A 26,112-nucleotide genomic window follows, 5' to 3' on the forward strand; every position below is an offset into this window, starting at 1 on the left:
AAGAAAAAGACTTCATGTGTGCACATTGAGTGGGCTAGAAGAATGGGGTCTTTTATTTAATTAAAAGGATAAATGCTTTTTTAATCAAATATGGACTTAGGATATTATGTCAAACTATAGGTTAAAATCAAATAAATAGATTTTTAAAAATTTGGCCAAGTAAATGGTTAAATAATTTAGCCAAAATGCTGAGAAGGGGGCTAATAATCTAGATGACCATTTTTAGGCTATTACAAAATAATATCATTTTTATTTTTTAAAGTTGATAGGCTTATTGTGGAAGCTTTGCTCCGGATTGTTTTTTTGCTAGAAATTTTGTAAGACTTATTAATTTTATGATTTTTTGATGAAGTATAAAAATCCTCTCCTTTTCCATGAGGTTAAAAAATCAAACAATAATTTAAAAGTTCTCAAATTTTCTTTTCTCGATTTAAATTTCTAATGTTGCCACTATTTCTATGCAATATTTAGACTCTTAATGGTGAAAGGGATGGTATTAGCAAATAGGAGGATAAACTCTTTGTAGTACTAGAGGATATTTATTTTTGAGGATTATGTTAAAGAGACAATATTAGTTTCCCTTATCAGTAAAAAATCCACCTTCGACATGCTTTGTTATTCCATCCTTTGATCAATTCATTCCATCGACACCATATCTTTCAAGTTTTTTTTTTGCAAATACGTTATAATTTTTTACACACACTTGTATCCTTGCATTACGTATGCATAAAATTTATGTAAAAACCATGTAACCAACTCTATTAATGTTGATAATAGGAGTATTGAGTCCATTAATAATACCTAGGGTTTATGTCTAGAGACCTGCTTCTTTATAATGACAACATAATTTTAAATATTTTCTTTTGACTATGTTAACTTTCCTCATTTTTTTGGTTCTGTGATTGTTCTATATATAGGGCAAAGATTTAAGTGATATACAAAAATATAGCAGAAATAATTTTTGCAAGACAAAAAATGAAAATGTATTAAGTGGGTTTTGTGGGCTCTTTGTAGTTTCATGGATTCATTTTCTTCAACTTATTGAGAAATTTTTGTGTGGGATTTTAGGTTAGATTATTTTTTATATAGGGCGAAGATTGTATGAGATGCACTTGTAGAAAAATCCACTTAAAGATCTCAATTTACTTCAGAGGGTTGTTTACTGTTTATGAAAAATGGATTAATGAACATGTTGGCAAAATGGAGACCACTTCAACATCGACATCAATTGATTTATAACTTGTTGATTATGCTACCCTCGTTTATTGAATCTCTGCATTCACTTCCTCCTCTAATTCCCAAGCTAAAGTTTGTTGATGAGTTATGCAAATTATCAACACTTACTTCAATTCATTCCTAAGTTACCGAGTTTTAAAAAGTTGTTGCTTCCTTTACAAAACTTGTAGCCAAGTCTAATATAGATGAGTACCTTTATGTGACAACATAATTGTATCTTAAGATACGACTTATGAAAAAATATTTGCCATTACATGAGAGTCTCATTTCATTTTCTATCATAACTTCCCAACCACCCACCAGTCTCTTATGAAAGATTATTTTGAACTTATGTGTAAAGAGTATGGATGAATGCAAAGAAATGTTGTAGGTTTGGATTGGCTAAAAAACAAGGCATAACAGAGCTTAACATAAATTGGTTGATAAACGAGTCATAATACACAATTGCTACACCAATTAATTGATTAATTAAATTAAAGTCCTATTACAAATTGTCTAATTTACAATGTCATGTCCCCTTTTCAAATAATTAAAAAATAATAATCTTTGCTAAGGCAAGCAGGCCCAAGAAAGTGAAGTTTCAGAAAAAGGGGGTTAATCTTTGGAAACCGTTGGACTAGTAAATGAAAATTATTATTAAAATATGTTTCATTAACCTCTCTTGGACGTGAGTTACAGTTATGCCCTCTTTTAAGGGGTTTTGGAGGCATTTTGGGCTCATTCCAGAACTTGATTTTGCTGATTTCTTTGTTATTCTTCAGAGGCTGCCAAACCTGTGGAGAAGGAGACCCAAGAACGGGAGTTTGCAGGTTTCCAGGGAGACCCAAGAACGAGAGTTTGCAGGTTTTCAGGAAGGCTAAGGACGGGATTTTGAAGCCATTCCATGTGCATGCTCATACAGAGTTTGCCTTTGTGCTGAACAGTGTAGATTTGTGGGTTTTTGGGTGTGTTTTTTGCATGAGTTTGGTGTTTTTAGTTGAGCATTTCATATCAGTTTTGGTTGCTGCTGTATTTCAGACTTTAAGCTGTTAAAATAGAGCTAAATATATGTATTGGGACGTGATTAAACTTTTGAGATAGTTTATTAGTGTTGTGTGGTGTTTCCGGGCATTTTTGTGTTAATTTCGGGAGCCCGATGAGCATAGTTTTTGTCCTACATTTGAGAACTGTTGTGTAAAGGTTATACGGATCTGGAAATGTCATTTTGTAGGCTGTTATGCTGCTGAAATTTCTGTAAAAATGTCCACTTTCAGATTTATTAATAATTGGTGAAGCTGTGAAGCTTTTGGCACAATTTCTGGCATACCCGATTTGGGGTTTCTTGAGAAATTTGGAGGATCTTTGTGATATTAGTTGTTTGATCTTAAAGATCTGATTAAAGGTTGGAAATATCATGTAAAATTAGAAAAGGGACATTTCATACAAGCATGTCTCCCAACATCTAAAGAGCCTATAATTGCCCAAGAACATGGATTTTCTTCAAAGAAAAAGAAAACTGAATCAACCCAAAAATTCTAATATGAATGAGGCAGTGCATTTTAAGCATTGTCATTATCAATTCACAGAGCCCATTCCCAGTCAAATGTATAAAACAATTCACTTCATCATATTTTGCTTTTGACACCTTAGAATGTTTCTATTTTCGGAACCTTAATCACCATTAATTCAATTAAATACTCTTATTTTAAGGTTCATAATTAATATTCTTATCAATACTCAATATCATGGTTGTATGATTTGTTGTCTATATTAATGGTGATTTTGTTGTATTATGTCTAATGATATTCTTTTATAAATGCACATATTATCTATTCCAATATTTTGAATAGGTCATAAAATATGTTAAATATGTAAAAATATGTTGCACTTCTCAGGTTTGATGCAATGGAGAACATTTCAATTACAATCTTATGTTTTAATCTTTTAAAATTCTGGATAAATTGTATATTGTATTTCTACTACATGAGAGCTAAAAGAACACAAGTATAAAGTTTTTGCTTATTTCAGATTTCTTTGAGTATATTGTGTTAGATTTTTTTTACGAATGTTTCAGATTACACTCTATTTATATTTGAATTTTCTATACTCTTGTATTAAATCGATGATACATTACAAAGTCTGATACTAAATCTTTACAAAAAAAAATAAAAAAATCTAACACAATCTATTGTAATAGAAATATAAATCTCAAAATTTATTTTTCAATTATACAAACTTCCTATCATTAATTGAAAGAAGCTAATGAGCATTGTGCAAAGTGCATACATAGATAGGGTCATCTTGAATGAAACATTGGGAAAATTGTATCCAACATCGACACACTCACTATATATGCCACTTTAATCAATTGTAAGGAAGCAAAGGTGCGTACCATCACTTCCTATGCTAATCTTTGAGAGGACGATTATGCAAATTCAACTAACTATTGCAGAGATCTCAAGAAATGCATAATAACATAATCAAAATAACAATGAACACATAACACAGTGATTATCATGGGGAAACCCTTCTGGGAGAAAAACCCCACCCTCCAAAACCCACACAATGTATTATCAAACCAAGATTATTACAATACACTTGCAATGCAAGTTCTTACAGGAGCACATCACCACAACTCGAACTCGGAGAGACTCCTTCTAGCACCAGTCTTGCAAACTAAACTCAATTACACAAACACCTCCCCAAGCCATCCTTTTATAGTGATTTTGCAATCTGGAAACCACTTGTGGTTTTACAAAACCATGGGCAAAAATACCATGCCACATGTTACTCATTTTTGACATTTACATTTCCAATATGGAGAAATAACTAGGTTAAAATAGTAATCCCATCCACAATTTTGTCTCTTAGTTTAGACCCCTATAAAAGTCATAAAACAAGCTAACTATGCTCTAAAAATGGCCCTCCTATATTCTACTATGGACAGGAACCTTTTGGTATTTTATACACTCTTTTCCAAGATATAAAAAAGTGGAAAACTTCCACAAACAAATTCTGGAATTTTCCAAAAAAAGATTGCAAGGTTGAGACACATGTTCTCAACATTCTCCCACTTGTTGAAAACCCTACAAGAGTTAGGAGATCCTAAATATCATGGACTTAATTGCTAGGGGCCAAGAGGGCCATAGAAACTGAACACCATCTAAATTTCTTTGTGCTCACAGGCTTAGTTAATGCATCAACAAAATTCACCAAAGTCTCTACCTTTTCCAGCTTCACCTTGTCGTCCTCGACCATATCTCTCACAAAATGATATTGTACATTAATGTGCTTGGTCCTCACATAAAAATTCGGGTTCTTCGCTAGGAAGATTTCACTTTGGCTGTCACTATAAATTGTCATTGCACCTTGTTTGAACTCTATATCTGAACACAATCTCTTTAATTGATAAGTAGGAGATAATTTCCATAGCAAGTCAAATTGTGATATTGCTATCAAGATTTAACTGTGTGATTTTCGAGTCAAACTCATTGACCCATGTTTCATGAGTAGTGATTCAACATGAATCTATCTCTAATGAGAATAAATGGAACACTTAGCACTCATTGGATCTAGGTGATGCCCACAAGGGTGATGCTCACCCATCCTAGTACTACTCCAGCCTGAGTGCGCTTAACTAAAAAGATTCCAATGAGTGCTAAGTGTTCCATTTATTCTCATGAGAGATGGATTCATGTTGAATCACTACTCATGAAACATGGGTCAATGAGTTTGACTCAAAGATCACACAGTTAAATCCTGATAGCAATATCACAATAATCTCTTTAGCCAGATGGCTTCCTTGCAGGCATTAGTAAGCGCCATATACTCTACCTCAGTAGTGGACAAAGCGACCACGACCTATCGCTTGCTCATCCAATTGATTGCACCACCAAATAATGTAAACACATATGCAATGGTGCATCTTCTTCTATCAACATCACCAACCCAGTCTGAATCCACATAGCCTCGAATATCCAAGGAATGCTCATTTCTTGTTCCATGAAAACATATCGAGTACTTTGAGGCACCCCACAAGTATCTGAAAACTCTTTTTACTACATCCCAATGTGCTCTTCCTGGATTAGACATATAACGGGAAAGTACTCCCACTGCTTGCGCAATCTCTGGTCTTGTACAGACCATAACATACATCAAACTTGCAACAACACTCTGATATGGTACTTGACTCATCTCTTCCATCTCCAATGGGGATGTAGGACACTGTGAGCTAGAAAGCTTTGTTCCTATAGTAACAAAAACACTCAATGGTCTTGAATCCTGCATATTAAACCTTTTCAAAATAGTACCAACATACTTACTATGGCCTAGCCACAACTTTCTACTTTGTCTATCTCTTATAAACTCCATTCCCAGAATGTGCCTAGTTGCACCAAGATCTTTCATTTCAAAATTTATCGAGAGTTGAGATTTTAACTCTGCAATCAAACCTTTTCCTTTGTCAATAAACAACATGTCATCGACATTCAAGGCAATAACCAGGAGACCATCACCATCAGATTTGAAATGTATATAGTGATCAGATTTAGATCGCACAAATCCCAAACTCAACACATCCATTTGCTCGATCTCTAGATCATAAGCTATTGCAATGGAAAGTAAAAATCTAATGGATGTCATTTTGGCTATTGGAGAAAAAATCTCACCATAATCTACTCCCTCAACTTGAGTGTAACCTTTTGCAACCAAACGTGCTTTATGTAGACACCTAAAAACCTTTAGAAAATAAAGTATTTTTATTTTTTGAAAAATTCCTGATGACATCATCATTAATTAATTAATTAATTAATTAATTATTTAATTACTTTATTTATTTTTATGCCATTAAATCCCTTTATCTTAATTAAAAATATTTAATTAAAGAATCCCTACCAAAAATGTTTAAATCTTATTTAAACATTATTTCTTTGTTTATTAATTATTTAATTAATAAATTGACCAAAAAACCCAAAATAAATTAAAAATATATTTTTTGCCCAAAACTTGGCCAATTTCCTTAAGACCACTAACCTCTTCCAAAATCTTCTAATCCTTCTTTAATTTTAATTAAAGGCTAATCCCATCATTTCCTACCCCTAATCCCAACTCAAAATATTTAATTAAGATTAAATATCAATCCTCATGTTTATTAAAAAAGTTTTAATAAATATCTCCTCAACCCAAACCCTTGAAATAAATAAAACTTTATTTATTTCCTAAAAATCTAATTTATCCTCATCCTAAGAAGTTCTAGACTCTTCTAGAAAGTCTTCATCCTCATCCTAGGAAATTCTAGACTATTCTAGAAAGTCTTTATCCTCATCCAAAGTCTAGACTCTTCTAGAAGATGTCTTTAAACCTAATCCTAATCCCCTCCTAACCTTGTCACATTCTCTAAACATGGGTTAAGACTTACTAACCCAAGCCAAAGTTAACAAATATCTCCTCCTTCACCCACCCTCATTAAATGCCATCCACTTGCCTATCCCTAAGTTAATCCTAAACCATCCTAATCCATCCTCTAATCATTTGCACAAGCCTAAGCAAGCTTAAAACCTTCCTAATCAAGCCCAAGTCGAAATTCCTCTCATCTCCCTCAAAATATCCCAACCATAAAACTTTATGAAGCCCACTAGGCCATAAATGACTCTTTCAAGCCTTTTTATTGCTCTTACAAGCCATTATGAGGGTCTTTATGAAGATTTTATCCCTTGAGCCTCCTTTGTTGACTCATCCTTCCCCTTTCCTCCGTCCTCTCACCCTGTGACATGTGTCACTCTCTGATTGGCTGTAAGAAAGCACAATCCATGTGCTCTCTTCTCATGCAATCTGAGCCCTCCATGAGCTTTTTCCCATCCTTGCATCTTAGCCCTCAATCCCTCAAGCCTTTTGCCTATAAATTGGATCCTTCCCCTTTGCAAAATAACACAATCCATGAAGTAAAGTCATAATGCCATTTTAAGAAGCCATTTTACATCAAAACCATACACTCACACCCAAATTCCAACTCCATTTGAAGCCCTTTTTGAAGCATAAGCTTGAGCACACATCCTATCTATTTAGACAAAGCCACTCAACAAGAGAGCTTCTCATTGAGAGAGTCCATTAATGGCTCATATTCCCAATTGAGAGTTCATCTTAGTCTATCTTGAAGTTTATGAATTTTGTTTAGTTTGTAGAAGATTTATTTAAATTTGATTTCTATTAGCATACTAACATTGCTCATATACATTTTGGCACGCCCGGTGGGACCCCGCATGGGTCATCTTCATTAGCTTTTTTAGTCAATTTTTGTATGTCATTTGCTAATTTTGGCTAATTTTGCTTGTTTTTGTGATTGGTAGGATTGTATAAATTGGTTTTGTAGGTCCACATGAGCATAAAGAAGACAAAGGAACTAATAGTCTATCTCATAGTATTTGCAGATTTTTCAAGCTTATAGGTGGACAAAGCACTTGAAATTCTTCTTCCTCTTCTTGTCTATATTCTTCTTATTCCATCTACTTCTTCTTCTTCTTCTTGTGGGAGATCTTGGCCATTTTTTTTTAAGGAAGAAAAATCATACACACTTCTTTTTAGTGCTTAAAATGAACCCCCAAGTCATACTTAAATCCATTAAAAAATTAAAAATTTGTAAAAAAAAAAAAAAAATTTAACAAGTGAAACTAAACCAATCCAATCATTTGCATCCTTGCAACATCAAGGTTTTAGATGCATTCATGCAAAGTTAGGAACACTTCATTTTTGGGAATTTAAAAAGAACTTCAAGTTTCCATTTCAAAAGGTTCAAAATCAACACTAAGTGCACACTAAAATCTAAATCAAACTCAAAGCATCAATCAAGGATAAAATGAACCTCATTTGCAAATATTTTAAAGTTCTTTTAAAAATCTCATGAAAACTAAGAGTCCTAAATGGTTGCCAAAAATTGTCCTAAAAGCTTTGTTATTTGTTCCAAACAAATGTCTTGTTGCAAAATCTTGAATGTTTCTTAGGTTTTTCATGCATCAAAACAATCTAGGAATATCATTTTTGGACTTAAAATATGCAAACTAGAACACAAAATCTTGAATGAAAACCAAAGTCCAAAGAGTCATTTTCACTTTTGAGTCCAAAACAATCTTGAATGATCTAAGGTTAAAACAGAGCACTTCAAAGTTCTTAAAACAACACACAAAATCTCAATCTTGAATGCTCAAAAGAAAAAACTTGAATGTTTAATCACTTGTCTTTGAATGCATGTTGCTAAAATCACTCTTGAGTGCCATGGATTAAAATCAAGTTTGTTTTTTTATGAATGCATGATTAAAACAACAAATCCAATCTTGAATGTCATAGATCAAATAATCATCTTTTGGGGCATAAAAAGAATCCACATTTTTGAAATCTTCTAAGTTATAAAAACTAATAAAGACGCTTTGAGTAAGTTTGTAGTTGGACTCACGCTCTTTAATCACCCATCAATTTAACCATTGGTTGCAATCTCAGCGCCATCTATGGGGATGGGTCTACCTAAGAGGGTGTTAAGTGCTCCAAAAAGATCAAACTCCACTCACTTGGGTCTTTAGTGGTTTTTCTAAGTTAGAAAATTCCTTGAATGCGCATTAATCTCGCTCACACTTCATTTGGGCATAAAAATTGGACAAATCTTGACGTGGAGGGCCTCCGGGCGCACGCTTGGCAGTCGAGTTTCACACATCTTTGCTTTGGGCTTAAAACAAAATCACACCAACTCTTGAATGCTTTAAAGGAAATTAATCGATACTTGACGTGGAGGGCCTCCGGGCGCGCGAGTTTTCTTTTGTTGACCCTAACTCTTCTTCTTGTTTGCATTCTTCGATCGATTTACTTTTGTTGACGCTTCAAGTTGGAATTGAACATTCTCTCTTAAACATGAGTGCTTGCAAAGTCTAGATTAGCACACATAAGAGTCAGTTGGTAAAAGAACAAGCGTGTTTTTTTTAGCCCAAGGTCATCCAAGTCTTCTCTCCCCTTGTCGTCTTTCGAGGCCATCTTGGGTGCATAAGATTAGGATCCAAAACCTTGTTTCTTTTTAGGAGGCCTGCTTGGAGATTTCATCACCCCTTGGATGACCTCAACTCCAGCATTCCGGCGGAGTATAAGAACCGAGAGGTGAATCGAAAGACACCTCTCTTGGGATCAAGATTTTGTCACTCGGGCTAAGCCTCAAGGAACTTAATACCCTTGAGAAGTGAAAGAGGAGAAATGGGTTACCACTCCTCTCGGCTGTGTGACATCTTTTTGGTTTCATCTACGGATTTGGGCCTCACGCACCTTGCGTATATCGAGGACTCCCTAGCTATAACAAATTTCATCCTTGTAAAAAGCTTCCTAGGATGTTGATGTGTTTGACGTGCTCGCTCCAAAATTTTGTTTGCTTGTTTGTTCATAGCTTTTGAATGAATGTTTGCCAACTTTGGTCAAAATCCAAAAAAAAAAGCAGAAATCTCCCAGCTCAAGGCATATTTAGCGTAGTCACTACCTCATCAGAAAATCATCCAAGCTCCCCCACTGCAACTAAATCTATCTAGTTCCTTGCTTTAGAACAATCCCAAATCCAAAGTCTCTCCAAATCATCCCCCCTAGCCAGCTAGAAACCCAATCCAAAATCACACCCAAGCCTTTAGAGAGTTGTTGTCATTCTGCTAGAATTTGCTATCCAATCAATCCAACCAATCCACCAGCCTCACCAAGGTTATCCCTTTGACAAAGCTTTGTCTAGGGTAATCTAGCTTTGTCACTTGTTATCCCTCATCACTTTGAGCTAAAGGTTGGGATCCACAAGTGGTCAATCCCGTGTCATGCCCATAGGATCATTAGTCTATCCTTAAGTTGACACAATCTCCACCAATCTAGCACATAGGAAAGCAAAACTCTCACTTTTTGATAGCATGCCCTTGAATTCTTCCATCCACAGGAAAGCCAAAAATCTCCAGCCAATCCTCCTTAGGTCTGATCATACAGCTTTGACTCTCCCTAGGAAATCCTTCATCAGCCAATCCAAAATCTAGGCTTAATCCAAATCCAACCATGAGCTTCTGTGTTCATCCATATGCAAGACCCCATCCCCATCCGACTCATCATCAAAACATGAAATCCCAAACTTATCATGATGTGTTCGGTCGTATTGTCCTTGCTTTCGCCACCTCCTATTTCAATGATGATGAAAATCTTGTTGACTATGATGGGTATATTGAAAGCCTTAGAAACATTCCCCCAAGCATCCCACAAAATCCAAGAGTTATTCCAAACTATCTAGTCATGCCATCTGATATCCCAACTTCTCCTCCATCACCCAATCAACCAAGCTTCCAATCTTCCACCCTCATCACACCAGTTATTCCTATCAATCCACCACCTCCACCTTCAACACACAAGTCTCCAAGGAATCTCCTAGAGGAAATACAAGAAAAGCCACCTCCAATAGTCGATAAGCCATGTCATCTAATCCAACCATGTGAAGTAGTCAGTGATGAAGCTTCCCCATCTATAATATCACCTCCATATCCCATAGCTACCATCCCCATACCATCCATCAAATTGCTTAAAATCCTTCCTCTTCCCACAAGCGTCAAAATCCCACCACCCATTGAATCGCTCCAAATCCCATCCACATCTCCTCCTCCAAGCATAATCTGAATCCCATATAATGAATCTCATGCATCCACTCCCATCCATTCCTATCAAGATCTTGTCCAAAAGCATGTTGAAATACCCTCCGACAGAACAACAGATCCTGCCATCCCACTTATTCCCCTACATGATCCACTTTTACCATCCCCTCCATATCTAAATCCTACCATCTTACTTACTCCATCTCAAGATTCCTTTCCCTCAGCCCACCCAACTCAAGATCCTATCCTCCCATCTCCTCTGCTTCATGATCATACATCTCCCATAATCCATGATGATAGATCCATTGAAAAAGAACTAATTATCATATCTGAAGCTCCAACTCCTTCAGCTAGTAATGGACTCACATCTTGTGTTCCAAATAATGAACATCATATTGAAAAAAGAAATGAAAATGTATTTCTAGATGTTGGTATCCCTGCTATTCCTACATGGTCCCAAGTCCTTCCATCTCCACCCCAAAGTTCCCATCCATCTTATTTCGCATCTATTTTGGGCCCTCATCCTACTCCTTATCTCCAACCCTCCATTTTGGGTCCATATATCCCTTATCTAAATCCCACACCCTTTCCATCCATTTTGGGTCCTTACATACCTAATATGAATCCTTTATCCCCTCCATCTATTTTGGGACCTACACCTTCCCCATTTCCATCTATTTTGGGCCCATATCCTTCCTTCCCTCCATCTATTTTGGGACCTACACCTTCCCTGTTTCCATCTATTTTGGGCCCATATCCCTCCTTCCCTCCATCCATTTTGGGCAATTATATCCATCCATATCCTATGTTCCAATCTATCCTTCCATCCCCTCAAATCCACCAGCTAGATCATCAAAGGTACTCACCCTTGAATCCCTTCCAACCTTTAAACCCTATCACTCCATCAATTATCCCTCCATCTCCTCCATGCTCTTGTTCCCATCCCATGGCTAATAGAAGCATATTGGATGCCAAAATACAAAAGCATAAATCCAAAAATCCACAAAAATCCAAGTCTCAACATGTCCCTTCTAAAATACATGTTCAAAACAAGAAACATTTAATCCCAATCAAAGAAAAAGTCAAGAGGTCACAAAAGCCCAAGCTAAAAAAGTCAAAAATCATGTGGATACCCAAGATGCTCATAAAAGAAATGCATCTCAAAGAAAAATCTCAATTGGCATCCATTCATGCTACTCAAAAAGCCTCATCCATCCATCCTTCATCCAAATCCCCATATAAGCATCCTTCATCCCCCCAATCCACTTTTAGTCCATATGCTTCTTATCCTAAATTTCCCATCCTCCATCTTCCAACTCTACTTTTAGTCCTTATCTTTCTTTTCCTCCATTTTCTCCTCAACCTCGCTCAAAACCATCTTTCCCACTACTTTATCACCTCTCAAGGTGTGTGCCAATGATGATCTTTCCATTTTCCTCATCCATTTACCCACAAGCCTTATGTCTTCGCATCCATTATCTGTCAAACTCCCACCCACCATTCCACTTGTTCAATCCAATCCTTTTTCATCCATCCTACCAACATCTATGAGCCAAAAATAGTTGAAGAAAGCCAAAATCATTCCAGCTAAGTCGAAAGTCAAAAAGTCAAAAATAATAAAGAAAAATAAAGCGTCCACTGGTGAAAACTTGGCAATTCAAGTGCCTTGGACAAGTACCATGATGAAAACTTGGCAAACAAGCGTCATGCGTAATCCTGCCATCCCCAGCTTAGCCTATCACCCTCATGCTTTTGGTCATCTCTTGACATCCAACTCCATCTTCCAATCTATCCACCTATCCTCCACCCTCCATCTTCCATCTCACACCATCCACTTATCTCCTGCAGCTTCAGCCAACCATCCCAGCTATCATCCATCTCCCTAGCCCCTTCAACTTTTTCCATCCTAGCTTCAATCCTATCACATCCATCATAAGACCTCCTTTTGCATGTTATCTTCTGATTGGGGCACTATATTCCTTGGAGATCTTGTCTTGTCCATCCTCGCTTGTCATTAGTATCCCGCTCTAGGCTATCCTCATGCAAATCCAATGCCATCCTCTCATTAGCCATTCACTCTAGCGCCATCTATCCGTTCAGCTACCACCAACCTTAGCATTGTCCCCATCATCATCATTGGATGCATCTTGTCAAATCCATATCTTTCATTATCACCTCATCCTTAGCTTCTACTTCTTGCACCAAATTGAGCCATCCCGCTATCCTCTCATCCTGAGCTTTTTATCCATCTGTATCATACCTATCATTAGTCTGTTAGCTTGCACCATATCTTAATTAGCCCGCTTGTAAATATCTTGGTCCGTCAGCTTGTACATCCTCTTTAGCATAGTACCATTGTATCTATCTAGCTTTCATGTCAGTTCCTCCTTGATCAACATCTTGCACACATCGCCCAACCCTTGGTTAGCTATTCCAATGCATCCTTTAACTAGATCTCCTGTCACCAAAGTGTTATCCTTCTTAGTTCAGATTGCCAGACGCATCACTCATCCAAATCCACCAGCTTAGGTGCTCTCTGATAGGTCCTTGCAGGATATAGCTTTCCTCATGTCTAATCTTGGTCCGTTAGTACCTCGTCCTACCCATCTCGTTGGCAAACGGTTCTCTTTTCGATTTTCGCTTTCTTTTGATTTGGACTCTTCCCTGTTGAGTCTTGAAATATCTTTTCCAAGCAGTCTCCTTGTTCCCTCCTCAAGGTTGCCACGATCTTCCATATCATGGTATACTGCGAATGGGGCAATCAGAGCGTAAGGTCTTGATCATGTCTTTTGCTTGTTTTCTTTTCTGCTCGTGGGTTACCCAGTGTCGGTTCCACTCTGATTCTTTCGAGATTCATGTGTGATGCTGGGCAATCCTTGTGTGTTTGTTTTGAGTCAGTCCATCAGTCCTCTAGACAGTTGGTGAAAAGGTCTTGATGTTCTTGGTAACCTTGGCAATTAACCAACAGTCCTATAGCAAATCTAGTGCTCAACTACATGGTGATACTTCTCTTTGAAGTATCCCCCCGCTCAAAAAGCTTCAATGGTTTTCCTTCATCTCCATTATCCCCCATCCATATACAACATCTGTCTCTCCTACCCCAGCTTATGCATCAGTATCTCTTTGAATCACTCCTCACCTTTAGCTTTAGGGATCCACAATCCTAGTCTTAGGGATCCACCAATCCAAATCAATCCACCAAGCCTCATCTTTCGAGATCCACAATCCTAGTCCTAGGGATCTCCAAAACCCATCTTCCGCCAATCTGACTCTTTAAAATCCTGTTGCATCAGCTTTTTAATCCCCTCATCCATCTCCCCATCCTGGATTCCTTTTATAGCGCTCCGCTCCTTCATCCTCTGCAATCCCTGAGATCTTAAGCTTGCTTCCTCTTGTGCCTCCGATTCTCCTTTATCATTCTCCCATAGTGAGAGTTTGAGTTAACTAAACCTCTTCTCTTAAGCCAATCTGAGTCTTCTTGCTCATCTCAGATTCTTGTACTTTTCAAGAAGTTGTCGAGCCTTGCTTTCTCTCCCTGCCGCCTTCTTGAGGGGGCATCTTGCAGTCCATTCTCTCCTCTTCTACTCTAGCCTTGGGCATCTTATTTTCTTATCTTTGATGCCATGCCACTTGCGGCATCACATCAAAGAGGGGCAAAATGTAGACACCTAAAAATCTTTAGAAAATAAAGTATTTTTATTTTCTGAAAAATTCTTGATGACATCATCATTTATTAATTAATTTATTTTTATGCCATTAAATCCCTTTATCTTAATTAAAAATATTTAATTAAGGAATCCCTCCCAAAAATGTTTAAATCTTATTTAAACATTATTTCCTTATTTATTAATTATTTAATTAATAAATTGACCAAAAAACCCAAAATAAATAAAAAATTTATTTTTTGCCCAAAACTTGGCCAATTTCCTTAAGACCACTAACCTCTTCCAAAATCTTCTAATCCTTCTTTAATTTTAATTAAAGGCTAATCCCATCATTTCCTACCCCTAATCCCAACTCAAAATATTTAATTAAGATTAAATATCAATCCTCATGTTTATTAAAAAAGTTTTAATAAATATCTCCTCAACCCAAACCCTTGAAATAAATAAAACTTTATTTATTTCCTAAAAATCTAATTTATCCTCATCCTAAGAAGTTCTAGACTCTTCTAGAAAGTCTTCATCCTCATCCTAGGAAATTCTAGACTATTCTAGAAAGTCTTTATCCTCATCCAAAGTCTAGACTCTTCTAGAAGATGTCTTTAAACCTAATCCTAATCCCCTCCTAACCTTGTCACATTCTCTAAACATGGGTTAAGACTTACTAACCCAAGCCAAAGTTAACAAATATCTCCTCCTTCACCCACCCTCATTAAATGCCATCCACTTGCCTATCCCTAAGTTAATCCTAAACCATCCTAATCCATCCTCTAATCATTTGCACAAGCCTAAGCAAACTTAAAACCTTCCTAATCAAGCCCAAGTCGAAATTCCTCTCATCTCCCTCAAAATATCCCAACCATAAAACTTTATGAAGCCCACTAGGCCATAAATGACTCTTCCAAGCCTTTTTATTGCTCTTACAAGCCATTATGAGGGTCTTTATGAAGATTTTATCCCTTGAGCCTCCTTTGTTGACTCATCCTTCCCCTTTCCTCTGTCCTCTCACCCTGTGACATGTGTCACTCTCTGATTGGCTGTAAGGAAGCACAATCCATGTGCTCTCTTCTCATGCAATCTGAGCCCTCCATGAGCTTTTTCCCATCCTTGCATCTTAGCCCTCAATCCCTCAAGCCTTTTGCCTATAAATTGGATCCTTCCCCTTTGCAAAATAACACAATCCATGAAGTAAAATCATAATGCCATTTTAAGAAGCCATTTTACATCAAAACCATACACTCACACCCAAATTACAACTCCATTTGAAGCCCTTTTGAAGCATAAGCTTGAGCATACATCCTATCTATTTAGACAAAGCCACTCAACAAGAGAGCTTCTCATTGAGAGAGTCCATTAATGGCTCATATTCTCAATTGAGAGTTCATCTTAGTCTATCTTGAAGTTTATGAATTTTGTTTAGTTTGTAGAAGATTTATTTAAATTTGGTTTCTATTAGCATACTAACATTGCTCATATACACTTTATACTTCTCAATGCTTCCATCTGAACCCATCTTCCTTTTGAATACCCATTTACAACCAACAGTTTTCTGTCCTTCAGGCAATGGTACAAGGTCCCATGTTTGATTCCACTTAAGAGCTGCCATTTCTTCATCCATGGCTATTTTCCAAGACTTTGAATCATTCATACCAAGAGTGTCTTGTATAGATATTGGTTCATCAATATGAGCATTCAATGCAAATATGCATCTCCAATCATCAAGAGAATACCCATACCTTTTAGGTGGTTTCCTTTGTCTAGTAGATCTTCAAACAAGATTTGGTTCAGGTTCAAGAGGTTCAGGTTGATGATCAGGTTCTCCCTCTTCCTTTGATGATTCAAAACTCGTAGAGCTCTCTACAACATCTCATCTTTCTAAGGGCCTCAATTCAACTTTCTTAGGTGTAGCAGGAAGTTGAATCACATCTTTCTTTTCTTCTATTTGTTCTGGCTAGACTGTAATAGAAGAAGGTTTAGTTTCTCTAAAAATAACACTTCTAGAATAAAATACTTTTTGTGCAACAAGATCTCAAAGCTTGTATCCTTTCACATAATAACTATATCCGATGAAGATACATTTGACAGATTTGTTGTCCAATTTTGTCCGCTTCTCCTTTGGCACATGAGCATATGCCTCACAACAAAACATTCTCAGATATCTAAGTGAAGGCTTATGGCTCGACCATGCTTCCATTGGCGTCTTATCAACAAGAGTTGATGTAGGAGACCTATTTATTAGGTAGTAGGCAGTGGCTACAACTTCGGCCCATAACTTTTGTTCTAGTCCAGCACCACTCAGCATACTCCTAGCCTTCTCCATCAGGGTCCTATTCATTCTTTCTGCAACTCCATTTTGTTGTGGAGAATACAGAGTTGTCTTCTCTCTTTTAATACCACAATCTTTACAAAATGTGTCAAAATCATTGGAGCAAAATTCACCACCATTATCAGTTCTTGAATACTTTATTTTCTTTCTAGTCTGCAATTCAACCATTGCTTTAAATTTTTTGAAACGACTAAAAACTTCAGCTTTACTCCTAAGGAAATAAACCCATGTTCTTCTACTGAAATCATCTATGAAAGAAACATAATAAACTAATCTACCAATAGAAGGAACATCAACTGGACCAAATACATCTAAATAAATTAGATCCAAAATACATGAAGACTTATGAAAACTTGAGTAAAACTGAATGCGATTTTGTTTACCATAGATACAATGCTCACAAAAATCAAATTCAAGATTGCAGTCATTTAACCCATCAACAAGGTTCTTATTTTTCAAGGTTCGTAGACCCTTCTCACCTATGTGGCTGAGTCTCTAGTGCCATAACATGGTCTTCTTTGCAAGCAACTTTGATTTGGTAGACATAGCACCCTTGGGTACCCAAAAACCACAACCATCTATTGAAAGATAAATCTTCTCCTTCTCCAACTGAGTAGTCTTTTTCACAATCTTATCAGAAGTACTATTACACTTGACTGTGCGTACATCAAGCAAGTACAATGTACCCAATCTGCTTCCTCTTGCTATTACCATAGCACCTCTCACCATTTTTACACCTGCTTCAGAAAACTGTACATGCACTCTTGCATCTATTAGCTTACTAACAAATAGAAAATTCCTTGCTAGTCTAGGGATATGCAAGACACCATCAAATCTTCTAATTCTACCATAAGAAAATTTCACACGAATACTTCCACTACCAACAATATCAAGTACTGAATTATCACCCAAATACACCTTACCACCATCAATTTTTTTGTACTTACTCATCTAGTTTCTATTAGGAGTCATGTGGAAAGATGCACTTGAGTCTATTAACCATGCATTTTCACCTACATGAGTGGCCAAGGCTGCGATGAAAGCATCTCCATCTTCCTTCTCGAACTCAGAATCAAAATCTTGCTTCTTCTTCTTATTTTTCTTCTCCTCTTTGTTGTCCTTTCGGAAGTGTCTAGGTTTGCCACAATTCTAGCAAATTGCCTTGGACTTACTAGGAGATTTCAATCTCCCCTTTTTTTTGGACTTAGAATGGCCATGCTGTTGTTCGTTCTTGCCTCTTTCTTTTTGTCTTCCTCGAACACTCAAAGCCTCTTTGGCATTCAAAGAGACCTTCCTTCTCATCTCCTCAGAAAGTATAGAACCAAAAATGTCTTCCATCTTCAAGACAACTGAAGTGCTCCCTATAGCCATCACAAGACTATCCCATGAGTCTGGCAATGAACATAGCAAGATTTGGCACCTTTCTTCTTCATCCATTGGCACCCCTACTAAGGTCAAGTAAGTCACCAACATATTAAAGCTTTCCAGATGCCCAGTAATTTGTTCGCCTTCTTCTATTCTCAAGGAATACAACTTCTTCCTCAAGAAAATCTTGTTAACAAGTGATTTCGCTTGATAGATCTCACTTAGCTTTTTTCAAAGCTTTTTCACGATAGGTTCTTCATGGACATTAATCAGAATCGAGTCTACAAGACACAATTTTGATGAGACCTTTAGCTTTTCTGTCTGTCACATCATATTGTGTGGCTAAAGTTGGATCTGTGGGCCTCAACTTTTTCTCATCAATCACATCCCATAGATCTTGATCAGTCAATAGATCTTCCATCTTCGGCTTCCACATCTCAAAGTTTGTGCCAGAAAACATTAATTCTCCCCGACATGCTTGCCATCTTTTCAATCTTGCAACACATAAATGAAATACACTGCACAAGCTCCCACTCAAACCTTGATTAGCTCAAAAAACCCAAACCAAACAAATAGAAGCAAAATTGGCCAGTTCTGACACCACTTGTAAGGAAGCAAAGGTGCACAAAATCACTTCTTACGCTAATCTTTGAGAGGACGATTATGCAAATTCAACTAACTATTGTAGAGATCTCAAGAAATGCATAATAACATAATCAAAATAACAATGAACACATAACACAATGATTATCGTGGGGAAACCCTTCTGGGAGAAAAACCCCACCCTCCAAAACCCACACAATGTATTATCAAACCAAGATGATTACAATACACTTGCAATGCAAGTTCTTACAGGAGCACATCATCATAACTCGAACTCAGAGAGACTCCTTCTAGCACTAGTCTTGCAAATTGAACTCAATCACACAAACACCTCCCCAAACCCTCCTTTTATAGTGATTTTACAACTTGGAAACCACTTGTGGTTTTACAAAACCATGGGCAAAACTACCATGCCACATGTTACTCATTTTTGACATTTACATTTCCAATATGGAAAAACAACTAGGTTAAAATAGTAATCCCATCCACAATTTTGTCTCTTAGTTTAGGCCCCCATAAAAGTCATAAAACAAACAAACTATGCTCTAAAAATGCCCCTCCTATATTCTGCTATGGACAGGGCACCTTTTGGTATTTTATACACTCTTTTCCAAGATATAAACAAGTGGAAAACTTCCACAAACAAATTCTGAAATTTTCCAAAAAAAGATTGAAAGGTTGAGACACATGTTCTTAACATGAATAACGTAGGTAGTTTCTCTATCTTGAAAAAGTTTTCAGGATATATAATTTTTTCTTTAATTTATTTTCTCTTCACTAGGATTTTGTTCATGAATATAAATTTTTCGTTTTATGATTTTCCAATCATAAACTTTGAAACATTACGAATCATTTACCATCACAAAGAAGGTTTAATTTAAACAATACTTTGTCCTACAGTTCCACTATACATTTATTGTAAATGACATCCTAAGCTTGTTAAGAAATTGAAATGCAAATGCTATTTAGAAATTGATCTTCATTTAACTTAATATTGAACATTTCTATTTTTCACCAACCTTGGTAGATCATGAAGACAATAAAATGAAAACAGAGTTGTTTAGTATTTCACCCCCTTATGATAATAAACTTCTATCATCTTTGTTTAACTTTATATTGAACATTTCTATTTTTCACGAACTGATTTTAACATGAAAGATCATAAAGACAACAAAACCAAAATGAAACAAGGGGCGCAAGCGCCAAAGTTCCTGCCTTCATGATTTTATGGTTGATTGAAGTAGGTTTTGGTTAAAATATAATGTATTTAGTTTAATAAAATAACAAATAAATAGTAATGACAAATAGAATATTATAGTGGTAAGCTAAATTAAATTACAGAGTATAGTTAGTATATTATTAAATTATATAACTGCAATGATATATATTAATTAAAATAGTAAAAGAATATATAAATAAATATTATAGTATCATGGTAAATTAAAATTAGATGACATCGTAAAGAACATTTATGAGACCAAAGATATTTATGAACTAATTATATATAAGATATAGATAAAATTATATAATTTTTTAAAAAAAGAGTTAAATTGATTAATTTTAATGATGAAATTGTTTGATATATCTTGTTTAAGCGATAAATTCATCTAATTGAAGAAGGTGGACAATATTCTTAAGCTTAAATCTAATGCATAAAAATAAATAAACATCAATTAATTTGAAAATAACATTTATGCTTTAAAAAAACCAAACACACTTATCATAAATAAAGTTGATAATATACAAAGCTAAACAATTTGAACTTTATTAAAATTGATACAAAATTAGTATTATGTATTTTAAAGTATAAATTAAAAATATCAATATAATAAAAATTATATATAAAAATAAAAAATAAACAATAAATCTATTCAAAGCATTAGTTTAGATATGTCAAAATAAAAGAAACTAAATTCTAATTTAAACTTATATATAAATAAAATTAAAATAAATATGAAATTAAGCTATATAAAAAATAATTTTTGGAAATTGACAATTTAAAAGAGTTAAAATGTCTATATTTGATTAAAATACTTATACTTTTTTTATTAGATATAAGAGTTCCAGAACAAAAAGAGCAACCAAAATACCACCACAAAAATCAACAAGGAGGCTAAGCCTCACAAAGGAAGAACAGATTTAGCTGTACAACATAACAAAAAGAGGAGAAAGACTAGCTAACTAAGAACATCATAGTAATTGACTACCCAGGCAATCCAACCTAAAGGACCCTCCATCAAAATACTTATACTTGATTAAAATATCTATATTTAATAGCATTTTACAAATTACAAAAATAAACATCAATTAAAAGTGATTGTCTTTTTAAAAAAAAGTTTGTCCACTAGTCACGAATGTGAAAAAGGTAAAATTGAAATTAATGCATTCATGATGTGTTAGGAAAATGATTATTTTTTAATAAAATTTATCCACTTGTCACAAGAAAAGAAAAGATAAAGTTGCAATTAATGCTTGCATTAATAGAGGTGTTGGAAAAAATAGTTGTATTTTTGATGAAGAAAATTAAATTTTTTCATTGCCTTTTTCCTCATGAGCCAATAAAATTTTCAAAAAATTGTATTTTTCAATTTCAAAAAATCATGCAAATTACAAAACCTTTTGCAAACATTACTATATGAATGAAATCTAAAATCCGATTGGTGCAGCTATTAATACAATGGACTAAGTGAAAGCATAATAGAGTTGTTTAGATACTTCACCCCTTTGACAATAAATTTCTATTGACTTAAACGCACAAATGGGCAGTTATTATTTTTTATATTTGATTTCTATAAATAATATTTTTTTAAAGATTGTTAACTCTTAATTTTATGGATTATTTTTGGCTAGTTTCGTCTCAGTCAGGCTAAGATTATTTATTCGAAGTATTTACTTCCTTACAACCGTTACAAACATAAATTTGTCTACTATCTTGTAGGTATCTCAAAAGAAAAAACTCTGTTGGTCTAGGGTAGAACAGTGAAAGCCCTGGTTCCCATGGCAGAAGAAGTTGAATGTCAAAATAGTAGGGAGGGAAGGGTCGATGAAAACACATTGAAGGAGAAAGAAGAAGATATTGATGAATCACAGTCATCTTCTGCATCAGAAGACGAAGATGCTGAGGAAGCTCACCTGCAGGCCCTCGAACAGACGCTGGCCCAAAATCCTCACAATTATGACTCTCATGTCCAGGTACTATTACTACTGGTTCTGACTTCCTAAGCCCATAACAATATAGAGCACGTAAAACTTATAGTTTCTTGGCACTTCCTTTGCTTTTGTGTGCTCCTTCCTACTTTTTAATGTGCGTTCAGCTTCACTGAAGTTTCATGACTTGGTACCCGGTCAAGTTTAGGCTGCACTCATTAAACTCGCAGCTGCATCTTTGCTTAGTTCCTCCATTGAGGTTCGATAAACCTAACACAATGAATCTACTCTCACTTCAGGTTCTCTTACGAGCTCATTTGTGATTCGCTACATGCGTTAAACAATAAAGGAAAAACCTCATGTCACGAATCTTACCGAAAACTGGATTGCCGGAACACGCAAAATCATTCACTATAACCTTAAATCATTTTTTTTCTTCTGTGAACTTATATAAAAAATACTAGATTAAAAGTTCCAGAAGCGAAACATTGGTTAATGAACTAATTTAGGAAACATTCAAAATTGGATCGAAAATACTAAATGTGAAATACAATTTCTCGAAGCAAAAGATTGATTGGTGAACTAAGTTAAGAGAAATTAAGTCCTACCGATATGCATAACAGTCAAAGGCCGGATAGAAGCCACTTCCCATATGATAATTTTAAAGAATTTATGTCTTCAATATATTGTATATACCCATATCTTCATCAAGAAAGAACAATAATCCTTATAATTAATCCCACCGGTATGCCTTACATCATTCTGTCTGTATTTTCACAACTGTAATTTCTTTTTCTCTCAATTGTATCTGCCTTGTTCCCCCAGCTGTATTTTCTTTCCAGTTTAGCTTGCTTTATTTCCCTAGCTTTTCTTGCTTTGTTCTTATAAGTAGAAGCTGGCATAAGTGAGACGTGATTACACCAATTTATTAGGACTTTAACCCGATTAGAATTAGTACAACACAAATGGAAAATAATCACTATTGTGGTGTTAGTCTGTGAAGTATGCATTTGACAAAGACAGTAGGTATGTGTATATGACCCCAAATACACACATGTTTTTTTCAATCTACCTTGATATTTTTAATATAAAAAATATATTGCAATCTCATCCCATGCAACCTACTTCATATGGTACTCTTGCATTCTTCACGTTTATATCCTTTTTCGTCAAGCTATTCCGTCACTAACATGTTACAATGGCACATATGACACTTAAAATACATTACGAAAGGCAGAGTCGTGATTGATAGTCATGTCTTCTGTGCACCCATGGCTGTGGATCACGTCTCTTTTGCAGTACAATGTTTCAGAAGCTGAATAGTGTCACTGCAACCATAATGTCTTCTCTCCACCTTTGCTGTGGCTGATGCCTCCAGTTAGTGTCTGATGTTTCATAAGATGAACACTGTCATTACAATTTTGAAATTTTCTGTCTGTTGTCATTCCTGAGGTACCATGGCATCTAAGGTAACACATATGATAATGCTCAAACCAATTCAACGTGGAATCCTGCTGAATTCTTTTGTTGGACTTTATAAATTGTCTCATCTTCAAGTTAACGAATGAAGAATTCAACTCCTAACTTAACCGATCCTTTTCTGAAGACTTGGAAGATGCTGTATCAACCCGAAAACCATTGTGTATCTCCCAAGTCTCTTATGGTTCAGATGAAAACCTTTTTTCAAAATTATATTTTGTTTTTTCAATTTTTTTGATATTGTCTTCCTAAAATATTAAAATTTTTTTTTTCTCTTCTAAACTTTAAGCTTTTATTTTGCAAGACCCATTCTTGTGGACGCCTTAATTTTTTCACTAAACCACAATTTCGAAGTGGAACAAGAAGTATAGTATTAGTAATACTATGTACCTGGTTGAAATCTTGTATTATGTTAGGAAATCATTGAAACATAATCCATACAATAGATCTTCCTTATTATAGATATTTAAAACATAGATTATTTTAGCTAGGGTTAGGAACATTAAATTAAGCACAAGGTATATGTAGTTTATTGATGGAGTCCAACCACATGAGAGGCAAAATAAGGGATGTATTAGGGTGCCTTAATTGATCCTTCATCCTAGGCCAAGGACCGATTGTTATCCTTCTTGGCCTTAGGTGGCTCTTGCTATCCATATGGGGGGGGGTTGTACCTATAGAGGTGTCCATAATCTATTCATCCTATACCCTAGGTCCAAGAGCTGATTATTACCCCCCTTGGCCTTGTGTGGTTCTTGCCATCTATATCAAGGGGTGTATTTAGTGTGGTGTCCATAATCCATTAATCCTCTACCCTAGGCCCAACAACTGATTATTATCCCTCTTGGCCTCATGTGTCTCTTGCCATCCATATGAGGGGGTGTACATAGTCAAGTGTCCATAATCCATAATCCTCTAATGTTCCATCATCAAATTAATGCTCATTTTTAGCTCGAGTCTTATTCAAAATACGATTTTCATGTGTTGGACATATTTTGCCTCAATTTTCACATGACAAATATTTTGCTTGAGGGGAGTCAAAAGTTTAACAACAAACTACAACACATTAGAAGCAATGTATGATGACGATCTTTGAATACAAATGTCTCGACAAAATTATTTTGTGCAAGATTGATCATTGTTCAAATGAAGGCAAAGAGCAGGACAAATTTGATGAGCTAAATTGAGAAGCTGTCATGGTTATTAAAATCTCAGACATGGATGATCAATTGCCATAGGTTCCTTTTGGCAAAACAACTGCAAAAATTTGTAGTCATCTAAAAGGTTTGCATGAAACCTCTAAGAAGGTTGTGCGTACTTGAAGAACATGCTCTTCATGATTGTAATGGATGAACAAGTGTCTTTGTAGGATCATCTCAATAAAAATAAGGACATTTGAGATTAGTTGAAATTCATTGGATGTAAAATGAAAGACATGGTGGTGACCACCTTGACGAGTTCACTTCTTCCTATAAGCACTTTGTTGAAACTCTCAACATTGCTTATGCTCATGCTGATGTATCATATTTCAATCTTTGCATAATGCTTTTACAACATTGTTGGAAACACAATTGGCGGTGATACCAGTTCATCTTCAAACACACAAGCTTTCTTAGCTAAGCCTCAATCATAAGGATACTAGCAACTATCAATTTTCTTAGTCTTCTCAACAAAATCCCTTTGCTCAGTCATTAGAAGGCACATAGAAGAAAACTATTTAGTGGAACTACTACCACAAGTTTTGTCATACGAAGTTGGAGTGTCGCGAACACTTAGCGTCTCAAGCCAAGCAATCTAATTCACAATCTAAAGCACATGGTGCAGAGGACACCGAGCATGGTGAGTCCACCTTTTTATGCTTTCATGGCTAAAAGACTTGCAGATCATGTAAAGTCTTCTGTTTGTTATACTAATTTAAGTGCTTCCCATGACTTCACTCATCGCTAGGATTGGGTCACATATTTTCAACCACTCTCAGTATAACCCTTTTTGGAGGAGGGGAAGAGTATATAGTTGTCAAAAAAGGCAATATATAGATTCAGTCTAGAGGAAGGAAATTGATTTTCCTTAATGCATAGTATGATATAGGAATGGAACTCAACCTTCTCTCAGTTAGTCAAATTTAGAGACATTCTCCTCGACTAGATGTTACCTCCAATTCACATTAGTGTAGTATCATTGATTGGGAGACTAAGTCTATTGTTGCCATAGGTGTTGAGGATCACAATCTTTTTCCAGTGAGTTTTTTTTGGCAGTTCAATACTCCTCTATTAATACACTTTGGCATTAACAATATGGGCACATAAACGTGCACTATATGTTTTAACTTCTTTGAGAAGGTCTTGTCATTGGACTACTAGAGTTTTAGACCAAAAACCTTGGAGTTTGTAGAGCATGTCAAGCTGGGAAGCAACAACACACTCCTTTTTCATATGACAACTCCTAGAGACCTTCTAAGGTATTACAACTGGTGCATGTTGATATTTGTAGACCTATGGCTACTCATTCTATTACCAGGTCCAAGTATTTTTTTTTACTTCTTGTTGATGATTTCAGTTTTTAAAATGTGGGTGTATTTCCTCATAAAAAATCAGAGGTGTCTATTTTGTTTCAAAAGTTCAAGACTTTTATAGAAAAGGAGTTTAGTCAACATATTGTTACTCTTAGAACTGACAATGGG

At 35.6% G+C, this 26,112-nt stretch overlaps 1 protein-coding gene across 1 annotated transcript in view; it reads left to right on the forward strand.

Moving 5' to 3' along the window:
* The first annotated feature begins 21,711 nt into the window (after positions 1-21,711).
* EMB140 (EMBRYO DEFECTIVE 140) overlaps positions 21,712-26,112 on the forward strand; it is a 282,396-nt gene continuing 277,995 nt past the window's right edge. The window contains exon 1 of the mRNA XM_089820935.1: positions 21,712-21,998. Within this exon, the coding sequence (XP_089677061.1) occupies positions 21,804-21,998 (195 nt within the window). The 5' untranslated portion in view covers positions 21,712-21,803. The remainder of the gene's footprint in view (positions 21,999-26,112) is intronic.

The sequence above is a fragment of the Cupressus sempervirens genome, chromosome 3 (assembly GCF_028749045.1).
Source record: "Cupressus sempervirens isolate cs-2001-9-10 chromosome 3, ASM2874904v1, whole genome shotgun sequence".
Taxonomy (NCBI): domain Eukaryota; kingdom Viridiplantae; phylum Streptophyta; class Pinopsida; order Cupressales; family Cupressaceae; genus Cupressus; species Cupressus sempervirens.